This window comes from Petromyzon marinus, chromosome 55, assembly GCF_048934315.1.
Source record: "Petromyzon marinus isolate PM22_M1 ecotype Great Lakes invasive population chromosome 55, UKy_Petmar_22M1.pri1.0, whole genome shotgun sequence".
Lineage (NCBI taxonomy): Eukaryota > Metazoa > Chordata > Hyperoartia > Petromyzontiformes > Petromyzontidae > Petromyzon > Petromyzon marinus.
The window spans coordinates 14,440,484-14,457,008 of NC_133721.1; the positions used below are offsets into that span (position 1 = coordinate 14,440,484).

Genomic DNA, 16,525 nt, shown 5'->3' on the forward strand with positions numbered 1-16,525 from the left:
AAGTGATCTTTACCAAGAATCCAGCAACAACGGAACAGAGGTAAACACCGCGCTCTCAGAACACGCAGCACCCTACTGCAAAAAAAGAACTTGGCAAGACCCTCCTGAAAGATATTAATGAGGCTGACTCGAGGCTTTCCGTGGTAAATGAATGTAATCAAATAAAAGACTGTCGATTGGACATCTGTGAAACTACTGGACATCTGTGAAAAATATCTTTATCGTTCATCAGCTTCCTCCAGTATGAATACAAATTCTGATTCTGAAATCAAATATTCTGATAGCTCTTTTTCAGGAGCAACCTGTCCACAAATTATAGCTCAACAATGTGGCTTATCACGTGGAAATGTTAAACCCATACTCTGCCAGTTGTGAGCTGAATGCTGTCACCACACAGTGTGGTGACAGCAAAACTCTCCAGCAGTGTGTAACTGTGGTTATCCAGAACAAACCCGTACAACATATAACGATGAAATGGCTGATCCACAAATATGAAGGAGACATCACAGAGATACACTCCATGCTACTTCTGATGTGGTTGTCTGGCTTGACCACCTGAATGTTAAATTGTGGTTGTTGCTCTGCATCTACATCAGTTGTCGGAAAGAAAGACCATGTGGTGCACGCGGTGAGGCCGTGGTATCGGCTGCCTCCTGCCGTGGGACACTGTGCCGTTGCTTCCTCACTCGTTGATCCCCGCCTCCCGACGGCTGTCTCCTCTCCGCCACCCCTCAGTCGACTCGCATCAAGAAGGGCAGCCAGGGGGACGTGACCATTCTGAGGCCGACACTCATGGCTGCCGTTCCCGTGAGTATTCTGCGACGGCGAGTCTGCTATGTGTGGATCTGTGTGCACCTCCGATTGGCACGGTTGGCTTCGTACGATGCGAAAGAAGTTCAACATACATATGTAGTGAGTCCAACTGAGTCGCAGACGTTGTTCTTCAGAGGCAACACATTTATTACACAACACGTATATACAAAAGGAGTAACTGCCCCTTTGCCAGATACAGCCTAGGGTGGTGACCACCCAGCTAACTACACTACCATACAGGAGTTATGGCTACAATGGACCGGACCCCCACTCGGGTCCCGGGCCACTTCAGACATAGAACGTGGAGCTTCCAGGTTGCAGAACGAAGCGCCCCTGGTCCCTGTCAAGGACCCACCTTATATCCTCCCGGGTCGGGGCTGGCTCCGCTCTCGGCCCCGCTCACCTTCGAGAGCGTTCCAGCTCTCTCTCAATTCCTCTCGAGAGCTGTCCCCGGACACGTGATCACCCCTAGCCCCCCCACCTGGGGGCCTTTCTATGGACACTCCGGATCATGTGCCTTCGGGGTCAACCAGAGTGCCATGGCCCGGGGCAACTCTGTCCCTGGGCCGACACTCTCCCGCTCCCTCCTGTGGGAGCCCGCACTGCACGCCATTCGTGGTGCCCTCGCTATCCCAGCGCTCACCAAGCCCTGCTAGGGCTGGTACTACACCCATCTACGGGGTGTACGCGATAACGGTGCATCTCACGCCGTGCTCTTCTAGAGCCGGCCTCACGATGCTGTCCGCGACCTAAGTACATCGCACGTGACGGCCCTCCAGGGCCGGCACCGCACAGTGACATCCCCAATGTCACTGCACATACATAGACTGCGATGATATAAAACAAAAACAGGCATCTCGCCAAAAATGTGCGAACTGTGGTTATACAAGACGTACTTCATAATAATATAAATTTTAACTGAGTAACTACTCGGATATGCGAGGAGTAACCACAGATGAGTGGGAAGGCCGCAGTCAGGCGCTGATCCGGTGCTGACAATTGCCCAAGCTCTGGAGTTATCTATATATTAAGATGTTTTCAGCCAATTAATGAGTGTTTTCACGTGGGAGGAAACCGAAGCACCCAGAAAAAAAATCCACGCGTGCGACGGGGCAACACTCTACCCCGTACAGGTGGGGTCCACATTTTATCTACACCACCTTTCTCCTTGCGAGCCAGGTAGAGCCTTTCCTCGACGCCCACCCACGGGAAGGGAGTCTCGCAAATAGCGTTTTGTGCGGTGATCCACCAACCCTCGCTGCCTGCACGCTGCTGGATCACAGGCAGCCATTTATTTATTTCTTTGTTTACCTACGCAGAATGGGGCCAACTCGTAGAGAGCATCGTCTGCGTACACGGTTTCTAAGAGTAATCGGTCGGTTTAGATTGACCTCACATCTACGGTCGCTTGAGCAAAGAGTCACTGACCCTTGCCGATTGAGAAGCAGTGAATACCAGAACAAGTGTCCGTGTACGAGGTGCAAACGAGCACGGATAATCCAGAACCCGGACGCTATGCCTACGGTTATTCGAGAGTTACCTGTATCTGTGTGTAGTGGGTTCTAATCAGGCACACACCAAGACTGGGAAGCAACACGTTTATTCTCTAACACAACCAACACTATTCAACGTTCCAAGGTTAATTATGTACATTCCGAGCGACTATGTACATTACAGGTTAACTAGTAAGGTGGTGGCCACCATTCCTAACCACTTAACCACTTGAACGGATTCCCTATATGGTTGAACTAGAACTGCCGACACGTCGTGTCGTCGCGTACTGAAGAGCGAAGATCAGAGAAGACGACTTCTTCCTGGGTTGAACAGTCACGTTCTCTATCGGGGCTTGGCTTATATTTCCTGTGGCGTGACCGGGCTCCGCCTCTGGTCACACCCCCTTCTCGATCCTTCGCAAAGAGTCTGGGTCCACATCACGTGGCCCGCCCACCCCCTTCTGGGGACCCCCGTGCCCCCTCGTCCAGTGTTGTGCTCTCGCGGGTTCACCCAGACTGTCATGTCCTGACCCGACCTCCGTGACACCCGGAATCTGCCCTCTAGTGAGCCCTTGTGTATAGTACACCCACTGTCGCCATAGAACGGCCAATTTATGTCGTTACATATGTGTGGGTGGCGCAGTGGTTACACTGGTGCCCTACGGCAAGAAGGGTTCTATTCCCCACTCACGCACCTTTCTGTGTGGGGTTTGTACGTTCTCCCCCCTGTTCTGTACGGGTTTCCTCTGGGTTCTCTGGTTTCCTCCCATAGTGAACAAAACATACACTGCAACTGGCATTGGCCAAATATCCAAATACTACAAAACACCCTTCAAATTACTCATTTGGGATGGATGACATGTAGCAGCATCACCCCCCTACTGCGAAAAATTGGCAGGACCCTCGTGAAAAAGAGTTGAAACTCAGAGAGGCTTTCCTGGCTAAACAAGCTTCGTGATAATAATGTAAACTCTCGGTATTTCTCACCTCCTCGGCCACATTCTCCCAACACGGGCCATGCCCGTCTATGTCCGCTCCTTTCCTGATGCCGCCACTTGCGGCTAGAACGGTTGGCTGTGTAGGCTGCGAAAGAAGTTCAACATACACACATTGGTGCGCCCCTCGCCCTGGTCTCTACAGGAGATCATGGAGCGCATCTACAAAGGCGTCATGGGCAAGGTGCAGTGCATGAGCCTCCTGCAGAGGATCATCTTCAAGCTGGCCTACAACTACAAGCTGGAGCAGCTGGAGCGAGGCTTCGACACGCCGCTCTGCAACCGGTGACGCCTCGATTGTTGAGCAAACTGGCAACCAGTGACTTCAGTTGTTTAGCGAATTGGCAACTGGAGACACTTTAATTGTTTAGCGATCTGGCAAGCGATAACACTTCAGTTAAGCAAACTGACAACTGCTGACACTTCGGTTGATTAGCGAAGTTTCAACTTTCGAGTGAATTTGCAACTCGTGACACAAAAAAGCCACGTAAATTTCGTTTTTCATTTCGTTTTTCAAAATTCCAGCTTTGAGAGGTAACTATAATACATTTAATTTCCATTTGACTCCTACAAGGGCATATAAAAGGTGTGTCCCTCGTGTGGATGAAATAATTTTACTCAAATCAATTCAGAAGTAGTTCTGAAATGTAATCTTTTAGTAGGGCTGTTCTCTCACATAGGGTGATGCATTAATAACTGTGGAGTGGTCCGAATGGAAATGTCTTCGTTTCATGACTCGATGACTGGAAAATGCAAAAGGGATAACTAAAAGATTTGCGTTGCATTTTTAACGATGATAATTGCAATGTAAAATGCTCCACAAAATATTGGCTCTCGCTGAATGAGAGAGAACGACTCGGCGGCACGAGAAAGCACGGCCGATGAGGAAACCAGTCGCACGATGAGCTGGCACCAACAATTGGCCAATTAATGAGTCACTGGCGATCTGGCTGGGACCATCCAGCTCATTACACACGAGGGGCTGGTTTTGCATAAGCACCTGAGACAAAACTGGCCTCTTATCTATACTGGCTTGGCGATTGACATGGCTAATCATGAGCAAAATAATTCACCTTTTAAAAAAATACAGTTCAAATTTTACGTAAGGGGCAAGATTTTTTTTAACATCGCGGGCAGACAGGAGAGAGAACTTTGACGAACGCGCGACCGCGTGGATTTTCCCTGCGGTGCACAGTCTCGTGTTCAACAAGCTTTGTGCACTGCTGGGCGGCAACGTGAGACTGCTGTTGTCGGGCGCGGCGCCGCTGTCCCCGCGCACGCAGCGCTTCATGAACGTGTGCTTCTGCTGCCCTGTGGGGCAGGGCTACGGACTCACGGAGACCTGCGCTGCCGGCACTATCGCCGAGCGTGAGTCTATCCCACAACACCAGCAGCAACTCTAGTCATGAGACTGACGCATGGGTCACACAGCAGCAGTACTAATGATGAGATTTACCCATGGGTAACACAGCGGTAGTGCTGGTGGTGAGGCTGACCCACAGGTAACACAGCAGCAGCAGTGCTAGTGGTGAGGCTGACCCACAGGTAACACAGCAGCAGCAGTGCTAGTGGTGAGGCTGACCCACAGGTAACACAGCAGCAGCAGTGCTAGTGGTGAGCCTGACCCACAGGTAACACAGCAGCAGCAGTGCTAGTGGTGAGGCTGACCCACAGGTAACACAGCAGCAGCAGTGCTAGTGTTGAGACTGACCCACAGGTAACACAGCAGCAGCAGTGCTAGTAGTGAGGCTGACCCACAGGTAACACAGCAGCAGCAGTGCTAGTGGTGAGGCTGACCCACAGGTAACACAGCAGCAGCATTGCTAGTGGTGAGGCTGACCCACAGGTAACACTGCAGCAGCAGTGCTAGTGGTGAGGCTGACCCACAGGTAACACAGCAGCAGCATTGCTAGTGGTGAGGCTGACCCACAGGTAACACAGCAGCAGCAGTGCTAGTGGTGAGGTAGACCCACAGGTAACACAGCAGCAGCAGTGCTAGTGGTGAGGCTGACCCACAGGTAACACAGCAACAGCAGTGCTAGTGGTGAGGCTGACCCACAGGTAACACAGCAGCACCAGGGTTATTGAGTATGACCTAAGACAGCAGTAAACACATAATTTGGTGATCAAGAGTTGGCAGTGGTGCACAAGCACAAATAACAAAATAGTACGTATTCATGAATTATACTGTGGCCTTAAAGGAAAAGTATATCATAGGCAACGATTCGGCGAATGTTCCTTCTTCATAGCACAAACATATAAGAGACCAGAGATATCTGAGTGGATAATAAGAGTTGGACTTTACACTGTGGGGCCTGATACGAATTAAAAATTATTATTGACCCATGAACTCAGCAGCACAAGGATTAAGACTTACTCAATGGTATCAGCAACATTAAGAGGTAAAACAACAGCAGCAGATGTTTCAGTGTTCATGGGTCCTGCCCACAGCAGCAACAATAACATTGAGTCTGAAAAAATAAGAAAAGGTTTTACCCTTTCTGGCAATAGAACAGGTGTTGAGATGTTCAAACACCAAACAGAAACCTTTTGCAAGGAATCAGTGAGAAGCAAAACAGCAGCAGCAACTGGGTTAGTGAGTCTTACTCATGATAACAGCAATATTAATGAGGCTTAACAAATGGTGTGAGATGTACACATCATCCATAATACAGGTTTTTTTTGGGGTCAGATCGCGTTAATATAAATGTGTCGTTAAACCCGCTACCACCCGACACAGCCAATTAGTAAGGTTTTGCACGTAAACAAGACATGCCACTCGTTCAGCACGCCGGTATATTGGAGAGTAAAACCCACACATTTACAATTGTAAACATCATTCTACTGGACATTTGTGAAAACGAGCTTCATAGCTCATCAGATTCTTCCGGGTCTAAATGAAGATTCTGATTCGGAGCCAGGAGCCACGCTGCATTGCCACAGGACTGGAATTAAGGGGTGCTTGCTAGATGCACTTGCCTGTATGGCTATTTGGGAGACCATTGTCGGTGTGTGTGTGTGTGTGCGTGCACGGTATTGTAGCGGTTGATGCTGGCGCTACAAACCCAACAACGCGAGTCCGATTGCCACTCAGCCAAATACCAGTGATGGCGACCCAAGTTGGATTCCTGCTCACGGATAACACTAGTGACGATTATCTGAACCAGTCCTGGGCATCCCCTAGTTCAACCCGGCCTCAAATTAATACCTGGTGTGGTGTGTAAACATCGCCACTCGGGGGACAATGGTGGCTGGGCGTGGTGCTGGGCACTCACCCCTGTGCCCGCCTTCATAGGTGCTCACTAACAGGACTTGTCCTCACAGTCTATACGGGGGGGTATCTTTGTCTAACTTGCAGCTTCTTTGCCTGCCAGTACAAGACTACAGCACGGGCCACGTTGGAGCTCCGCTATCCTGCTGTGAGATCCAGCTACGCAACTGGGAGGAGGGTGAGTTGTTGTGTTCCTGCGCGCGTGCGCGCATAACACACACGCACACGATATGGCCCGGTTCCAAATACCAGACGCCTGTGCACCTGGCCAGGCATGGTGGCACACGCCTGTAGTCCAGCGACTTACAAACAGGGTTGGTTGTTCATGCGCAGATGGAGTTGCCTTCATGTGTGAAGCACCCATGCCTGTGAGGGCTGTGAGCAAGAGTACAGCAAGTAGGTTTCAGACAGACTGGAAGCAACGGAGTTTTCTCACCACTCGTGTCTGGATTTTCTCCAGGTATTATGGTACATCCTTTTGCTAAATAATTGTTGACTTAATATAAATAAATAAACTAACCATGCCTGTTTTATTGCCGAGTTAAAATACATTTTGTGTCGATGAGTGGCTTTTTTCCACCAACATCTTCCATCAGCATTGGTGAAGAAGGACAAATCCTGAGTCTCAATGGTAACTTGTAGGCCCATTAAAGAGATGCCACGAGCTGGCGTTTGTTTTACCGTAATCCCTCGTTTAACGCGGCAGATGCTTTCGTGAAAAGTGCCGCGTTAAGCGAAAATTCAGTTTCCCCATCATAAATAATGGAACGATAAAATTTGGCAAGGTACGATGTATGCACATGCGGTAAGATGGCGGAACAAATAATTGAGATGAGGTACACCACCGTGTACTGTATCATTCCACGCGTATACCCAGAATTCCTATGCCGCTCAGCCGCACAGCTCAAGAAGGTAGTTTGTCGTTGACCACTCAGAAACCGCGTTGTAAAAATGGGCGCGTTCCGTGTTGGGCGAAAAGTCTTTTCTCATAGAAGAAGCACGTTTTTGCGAAAACGCATTGTGTGAACGGCTGTTTAAGCGAGGACTACCAAAGGCCTTTCATCCCAGATATCTTTCAGGAAAGTCTAGCAAATTTGTACTAAATCAAAATTTGCGGTCTTAGTTGTTAAGTCTAGGATCCTACGCAAAAACTTAATGAATATTACATCTGAATACGATATATATGTTTTTTCTTGTTTATTGTGTGTTTGTGGGTGGCTGGATGGGAATGTATGTGTGTGGGTGGAGCGTGAGTGTGTAGTGGTTAGCGCACCGTAAATTTTGAGCCGGTTCTGGGCCTCCCCTAGGTCGACTCAGCCTTAATCGAGTACCTGGTACATTGTATAAATAGCAGTACTGGAGACACAGGCGGCCAGGCGTGGTGCTAACCACACCACTCCCCTCGTGTGTCATTGGTGCTCGCTAACAGCACTTGCTCCAACTGTCTATGTAAGCTACATGGGGGATCTTTATCTTTGGGTATATGTGAGGGGTGCAGCGATTTGCACACCACTTCATCCTCGTTATCTGGATTTGAGCCACGGACTTGGAGAATTGGATCTGAACCTGTGTCTGGGCCTCTCCTAGGTTAACGTGGACTTAAATATGAGTGCCAGATGTACTTTGGAAATATCGACAATGGGAATACAATGGGAATACAAAGGTCGTGATGCTGGCTGCAACACCTTCTCTTGTACCATGCCGGCTTTAAGAGGTGCTCGCTAATGCTTGTCCCAGCGGTCTATGGGGCTGAACTGGGGGAGCTGTGTGTGTGTGCTCGCGTCGCATGGGCTCTTTGCCCACTTGTTTGAGTGAAGTTCAAGGCCGTATGTTCCTCCCAACTCTAAACATCCCCCCATGGAGGCCTCCCCCCTACCCCCGCCACCCTCAGCCCAACACATGGCCTCTGTTTATATCCTCAAAGGAAAAATAAAGCGCTAAACATCCTCTGCTCACTTTCATAGCAAAGCGCAACTCAAAAACAAACATTTAAAGATATATTTATGTTTTATTTGTCTTTCGCATTCTCGGCCCCAACCCCCCTTCCTCCCTCCCCACCGTATTCCACCCACCCCATTTGAATGCCTCATCGCACTTCTGTGTCCACTCCACTCCTTCTCTGGTCTCTCTGTGTGCTTTGAAGAAGGATGCCCATTATTTACTTTCCAGACCACAGAGGGTTATTCTGTTAAGTTTTTGTATTTTTTGTGCTTGTGCACCACTGGCAATGCAACGACATCACTAAATACTCTCTATGCATGCCATAGACGTATGGCCTCTTTATATGTTGGTTACCGGCACATTCCGACTTGGTACGAATGAACTCCTTCCTGTGCCGGGCTCTCAGAAACTTAACTTAACGTTTTACTGTTCCCCGCTTTCCATGCATGGATATTCCGTTATTGCTGCAGGCCTGCCAGCAGAGATGCTGGTGTCCCCAGTGCTTTGACGTTTACTGTTTTGTTGAACGAGAACGAGATGTCTCGCGAACACAAGGCAGATTTGAAACACGGCAGAACCAATACCTCTGCCTTGGCTGATCACTGTTATAACTCAATGGGCTCGCACAATATTGTTTTTTCCGAGACCAAGGTACTCTGCAAACCTTCGCGCTACCATCAAAGATTTGTCCATGAAGCAATCCAGATACATAAACACAGAGACAATTTCAACCGAGAAGATGGGTATAAGCTGAGCAATCATTGGAAGGCCGTTATTGATCAATGCAAAGTCGTAACTTGCTGTGGTGCTTCCATTCTTCCCTGCCGTTTGGCTGTTTATCTCCGACTCTCTGAGTTGCATTGCCCTGTTGGGTGCCTCTGCATTAACGGGCTGGGGTCTCACTAACATGGCCACCTCTGTTCCCTTAGCCTTGATGTATCGATGGTTCTGGCTGTGTGATGGTCTGTGTGTCACACTGGCGCGACCACCGTTGCGGTGGTTCCCTTGCGTGGACGCGCTTGCCTCTCACAGCGCAGTTGGCAGTGCTGCAGCTTGTGTTACACATAGACATGACATTAACTTGCTAATCCCCCTAATCTCACCCATCAACATAGTGATAATCTCCCATTAACACTTATGTTGTGCGCATATGCGGGAACGGTGCTCTTGTGCGGCAACAGAAGCTCATTTCATGCTAATCTCTCTCCGTAATCTCTCTCTCCCTAATCTCCCCCACTAACACAACTGACGTGCTTGCGTCCGGGGATGGAATTCCTTTCCAGCTCAGACCCCACTTGCTTGCCCATCGCCACGTATATAACATATTGTTGTTGTAGCTGCTCTCTCGCTGGTTCAATAGTTCAACTGCTGAATTAATATTTCCGCCTGAGGTCGACCGCTTGTGTTGTGATTGAAATGTCGTAATATATTATTTTTTATTTTATTTTCCTACCTATGTGACTTTACCGAAAGAACCAAAGAGTGTTTTGTTTATCTCTCTCCCATTCGATTGTCAGTCATGAGCCAGTGGTGGATATTCTACATTCTCATGGAGGGCAGGGCCCATTATTCCCATAAGGTGCCCACATGTATGGGGAGATAGACCCTGAACTCAGCTGTCCAGCATGTCAGAAGCCTACTTGCTTTGCTGCCTTCTATACATTCCATTTCACTGTTCTGCAATTAGCTGTCTCATGCAATTGATGGCTCCATCTCTGTGTGATCCACCAATCATGTGGTGTTCGGCATGGTGTCCCGACGTTAAACTGCACTTGATGAGAGCTTCTCTTGGAAACTAATTAAATGAAATTGGGCATTTAGACGGTAACATGTTGGACCCATAATCCAAAAGGCCTTTTTTTACCAGTGTTTCCTATCAGCATTTGGTTAAGCATGAAAGAACCTTCCCCCAGTTTTTATTTTACAGGTTTACGCAAAATGAAGCGGGTTCATACCAGAAAGTGAACAAAGCCAAAGCGAGGCGTACATGTCTCGGGCTTGGAGCGAAACGTCGGACATTGCGCCGAACGAAGCGCAGTACAACCCAGGAACACATCGGAAGAGCTGAGGGAAAGGCCCCCCTGGAGGAGAGGGACGGCAAAGACACCGACTGAGTTGCAGTTGGAGATTGAACGTTACATTGTAGTTTGAGATTGAACATTACATTGTAGTTTGAGATTGCACATTGCATTGTTGTTGAAGATTGAGCATTACATTGGAGTTGGAGATTTAACATTACATTGTAGTTGGAGATGGTACATTGCATTGTAGTTGGAGATTTAACATTACATTGTAGTTGGAGATGTAACATTACATTGTAGTTGGAGATTGTACATTGCATTGTAGTTGGACATTTAACATTACATTGTAGTTGGAGATTGAACATTGCATTGTTGTTGGAGATTGAACATTGCATTGTTGTTGGAGATTTAACATTGCATTGTAGTTGGAGATTTAACATTACATTGTAGTTTGTAATTTAACATTGCATTGTAGTTGGAAGTTGAACGTTGCATTGTAGTTGGAGATTGAACATTGCATTGTAGTTGGAGATTGAACATTGTATTGTAGTTGGAAGTTGAACGTTGCATTGTAGTTGGAAGTTGAACGTTGCATTGTAGTTGGAGATTTAACATTGTATTGTAGTTGGAGATTGAACATTGTATTGTAGTTGGAGATTTAACATTGCATTGTAGTTGGAGATTGAACATTGCATTGTAGTTAGAGATTTAACATTGCATTGTAGTTGAAGATTGAACATTGCATTTTAGTTGGAGATTTAACATTACATTGTAGTTGGAGATTTAACATTGCATTGTAGTTGGAGATTTAACATTGCATTGTAGTTGGAGATTGAACGTTGCATTGTAGTTGGAGATTGAACGTTGCATTGTAGTTGGAGATTGAACGTTGCATTGTAGTTGGAAGTTGAACGTTGCATTGTAGTTGGAGATTTAACATTGTATTGTAGTTGGAGATTTAACATTGTATTGTAGTTGGAGATTGAACATTGTATTGTAGTTGGAGATTTAACATTGCATTGTAGTTGAAGATTGAACATTGCATTGTTGTTGGAGATTGAACATTGCATTGTTGTTGGAGATTTAACATTGCATTGTAGTTGGAGATTTAACATTACATTGTAGTTTGAAATTTAACATTGCATTGTAGTTGGAAGTTGAACGTTGCATTGTAGTTGGAGATTGAACATTGCATTGTAGTTGGAGATTGAACGTTGCATTGTAGTTGGAGATTGAACGTTGTATTGTAGTTGGAGATTGAACATTGTATTGTAGTTGGAGATTGAACATTGTATTGTAGTTGGAGATTGAACGTTGCATTGTAGTTGGAGATTGAACATTGTATTGTAGTTGGAGATTGAACGTTGCATTGTAGTTGGAGATTGAACGTTGCATTGTAGTTGGAAGTTGAACGTTGCATTGTAGTTGGAGATTTAACATTGCATTGTAGTTGGAGATTGAACATTGCATTGTAGTTGGAGATTGAACATTGCATTGTTGTTGGAGATTGAACATTGCATTGTTGTTGGAGATTTAACATTACATTGTAGTTTGAAATTTAACATTGCATTGTAGTTGGAAGTTGAACGTTGCATTGTAGTTGGAGATTGAACATTGCATTGTTGTTGGAGATTGAACATTGTATTGTAGTTGGAAGTTGAACGTTGCATTGTAGTTGGAAGTTGAACGTTGCATTGTAGTTGGAGATTTAACATTGTATTGTAGTTGGAGATTGAACATTGTATTGTAGTTGGAGATTTAACATTGCATTGTAGTTGGAGATTGAACATTGCATTCTAGTTGGAGATTTAACATTGCATTGTAGTTGAAGATTGAACATTGCATTTTAGTTGGAGATTTAACATTACATTGTAGTTGGAGATTTAACATTGCATTGTAGTTGGAGATTTAACATTGCATTGTAGTTGGAGATTGAACGTTGCATTGTAGTTGGAGATTGAACGTTGCATTGTAGTTGGAGATTGAACGTTGCATTGTAGTTGGAAGTTGAACGTTGCATTGTAGTTGGAGATTTAACATTGTATTGTAGTTGGAGATTTAACATTGTATTGTAGTTGGAGATTGAACATTGTATTGTAGTTGGAGATTTAACATTGCATTGTAGTTGAAGATTGAACATTGCATTGTTGTTGGAGATTGAACATTGCATTGTTGTTGGAGATTTAACATTGCATTGTAGTTGGAGATTTAACATTACATTGTAGTTTGAAATTTAACATTGCATTGTAGTTGGAAGTTGAACGTTGCATTGTAGTTGGAGATTGAACATTGCATTGTAGTTGGAGATTGAACGTTGCATTGTAGTTGGAGATTGAACGTTGTATTGTAGTTGGAGATTGAACATTGTATTGTAGTTGGAGATTGAACATTGTATTGTAGTTGGAGATTGAACGTTGCATTGTAGTTGGAGATTGAACATTGTATTGTAGTTGGAGATTGAACGTTGCATTGTAGTTGGAGATTGAACGTTGCATTGTAGTTGGAAGTTGAACGTTGCATTGTAGTTGGAGATTTAACATTGCATTGTAGTTGGAGATTGAACATTGTATTGTAGTTGGAAGTTGAACGTTGCATTGTAGTTGGAGATTGAACATTGTATTGTAGTTGGAGATTGAACATTGTATTGTAGTTGGAGATTGAACGTTGCATTGTAGTTGGAGATTGAACATTGTATTGTAGTTGGAGATTGAACGTTGCATTGTAGTTGGAGATTGAACGTTGCATTGTAGTTGGAAGTTGAACGTTGCATTGTAGTTGGAGATTTAACATTGCATTGTAGTTGGAGATTGAACATTGCATTGTAGTTGGAGATTTAACATTGCATTGTAGTTGAAGATTGAACATTGCATTTTAGTTGGAGATTTAACATTACATTGTAGTTGGAGATTTAACATTGCATTGTAGTTGGAGATTTAACATTGCATTGTAGTTGGAGATTGAATGTTGCATTGTAGTTGGAGATTGAACGTTGCATTGTAGTTGGAGATTGAACGTTGCATTGTAGTTGGAAGTTGAACGTTGCATTGTAGTTGGAGATTGAACATTGCATTGTAGTTGGAGATTGAACGTTGTATTGTAGTTGGAGATTTAACATTGCATTGTAGTTGGAGATTGAACGTTGCATTGTAGTTGGAGATTTAACATTGCATTGTAGTTGGAGATTTAACATTGCATTGTAGTTGGAGATTGAACATTGCATTGTAGTTGGAGATTGAACGTTGCATTGTAGTTGGAGATTTAACATTACATTGTTGTTGGAGATTTAACATTACATTGTAGTTGGAGATTGAACGTTGCATTGTAGTTGGAGATTGAACGTTGCATTGTAGTTGGAGATTGAACGTTGCATTGTAGTTGGAGATTGAACGTTGCATTGTAGTTGGAGATTTAACATTGTATTGTAGTTGAAGATTTAACATTGCATTGTAGTTGGAGATTTAACATTGTATTGTAGTTGGAAGTTGAACGTTGCATTGTAGTTGGAGATTGAACATTGCATTGTAGTTGGAAGTTGAACATTACATTGTAGTTGGAGATTGAACATTGCATTGTAGTTGGAGATTGAACATTGTATTGTAGTTGGAAGTTGAACGTTGCATTGTAGTTGGAGATTTAACATTGCATTGTAGTTGGAGATTTAACATTACATTGTAGTTGGAGATTTAACATTGCATTGTAGTTGGAGATTTAACATTACATTGTAGTTGGAGATTTAACATTGCATTGTAGTTGGAGATTTAACATTGCATTGTAGTTGGAGATTGAACGTTGCATTGTAGTTGGAGATTGAACATTGTATTGTAGTTGGAGTTTGAACATTGCATTGTAGTTGGAGATTGAACGTTGCATTGTAGTTGGAGATTGAACATTGTATTGTAGTTGGAGATTTAACATTGCATTGTAGTTGGAGATTGAACGTTGCATTGTAGTTGAAGATTGAACGTTGCATTGTAGTTGGAGATTGAACATTGTATTGTAGTTGAAGATTGAACGTTGCATTGTATGTGGAGATTGAACGTTGCATTGTATGTGGAGATTGAACATTGTATTGTAGTTGGAGTTTGAACATTGCATTGTAGTTGGAGATTGAACATTGCATTGTAGTTGGAAGTTGAACATTACATTGTAGTTGGAGATTGAACATTGCATTGTAGTTGGAGATTGAACATTGTATTGTAGTTGGAGATTTAACATTGCATTGTAGTTGGAGATTGAACGTTGCATTGTAGTTGAAGATTGAACGTTGCATTGTAGTTGGAGATTGAACATTGTATTGTAGTTGGAGATTGAACATTGCATTGTAGTTGGAGATTGAACATTGTATTGTAGTTGGAGATTTAACATTGCATTGTAGTTGGAGATTGAACGTTGCATTGTAGTTGAAGATTGAACGTTGCATTGTAGTTGGAGATTGAACATTGTATTGTAGTTGAAGATTGAACGTTGCATTGTATGTGGAGATTGAACGTTGCATTGTATGTGGAGATTGAACATTACGCTGTGTGAATGCCGTACCGCCCCTCCCTTACCAGGCGGCTACACAGTGAACGACTCCCCGAACCCGCGGGGGGAGGTTCTTATCGGGGGTCCCAACGTGACGATGGGTTACCTGAACAATGAGGAGCTGACGCGCGATAGCTTCTACACGGACGCGAGGGCACAGCGCTGGTTCTGCACGGGCGACATCGGCGAGATCCTGCCCAGCGGCTGCCTCCGACTCATAGGTGACGTGCAGCTACGCACCACGTGCGACTATGCGTGTGTGCACGTGTGTGAGTGAGCGTGTGCGAGTGAGCGCGCGTAGGTTAGCGCGTTGCACTCTGAACCCGGCGACTTGAGTTCGATTCCCGCTCACGGCAAACACGAGTGAAAATGATCTGAACCGGTCCTGGGCCTTCCCTGGGTCGACTCGGCCTCAAAGGAGTACCTGGTTCAGTGTAATGCGTAGGCTTTCGCGACCAATATCATCCATAATAGAGGTTTTTTTTTGGGTTAGATCATGAAAATATGTGTCGTTAAAACCCGCCACCACCCGACACAGCCAACTTGTAAGGGTTGTCACGTAAACAGAACGTGCCAATTCGTCACTAGTACAGCACACCGATGTGTTAGAGAGCCAAGCCACAACATTTACAATCTGGGTACAACGTTTCGCCAGTAATTACAACTAGCTTCATCAGGCGACAGACATATTTTTGGAAAAGTCTTAACTGTTTCGTTCCTTATATAGAAGCGTAGATGTGGTGACCACGTTTTTGCGCTCTTGCGCCAAGTGGGGGGGGTTACTGAGTCAACGTACATTATGCATGTGCATTATGCGAGCCCTTTGATCTTGTCCTTCCTGTCTATTGTGTGTCTTAAAATATCCATACCAACGATAATCCCTATTGAAGTATGCTGCCCTGAATTGGCATGCATTTAAATAATATATTATTTGATGATTCGCTGCCACGCAGCACTAAGGCGGTAGCTATCCGAACGGTTAAAATAATTTTTACTTTCAATTTCGATAGATTCTCTAATTAGTCTTAGCCAGTAGTAGCTAGTTTGCACAGTGCTTTATTATCAAAATCAATTGAGAGTCCTTGTTGGCATGCGTGTTCTGCTACTGCTGACAGTTGTATTTGTGAGAATTTAATATTTATCTTATGTTCTTTTAGTCTCGTGCTGATCATTCGTCCTGTTTGCCCAACATAACATTTACCACACGTGCAGTTAATCCTGATCAAAGGGCTCGCATAATGCACATGCATAATGTAATCCTCACCCCATTTAGCGCAAGAGCGCAGAAGCGTGGTCACCACACCTATGCCTCTATATAATGAACGAAACAGTGAAGACTTCTCCACAAATCTGTCTGTCGCCTGATGAAGCTAGTTGTAATTACGAGCGAAAGGTCGTACTCAGATTGTAAATGTTGTGGCTTGGCTCTCCAACACACTGGTGTGCTGTACTAGTGACGAATTGGCA

The 16,525-nt window shown here is 44.9% G+C and overlaps 1 protein-coding gene across 2 annotated transcripts in view; it reads left to right on the plus strand.

Annotated features, from left to right (window-relative positions):
- The window catches only part of LOC116954528 (long-chain-fatty-acid--CoA ligase 4-like), a 99,668-nt gene that overhangs the window by 57,998 nt on the left and 25,145 nt on the right, over positions 1-16,525 (plus strand). For both annotated transcript variants that reach the window (XM_032975103.2, XM_032975102.2), the window contains 5 exons: positions 736-807; positions 3,447-3,586; positions 4,497-4,669; positions 6,676-6,750; positions 15,088-15,279. In XM_032975103.2, the coding sequence (XP_032830994.1) occupies positions 736-807; positions 3,447-3,586; positions 4,497-4,669; positions 6,676-6,750; positions 15,088-15,279 (652 nt within the window). The remainder of the gene's footprint in view (positions 1-735; positions 808-3,446; positions 3,587-4,496; positions 4,670-6,675; positions 6,751-15,087; positions 15,280-16,525) is intronic.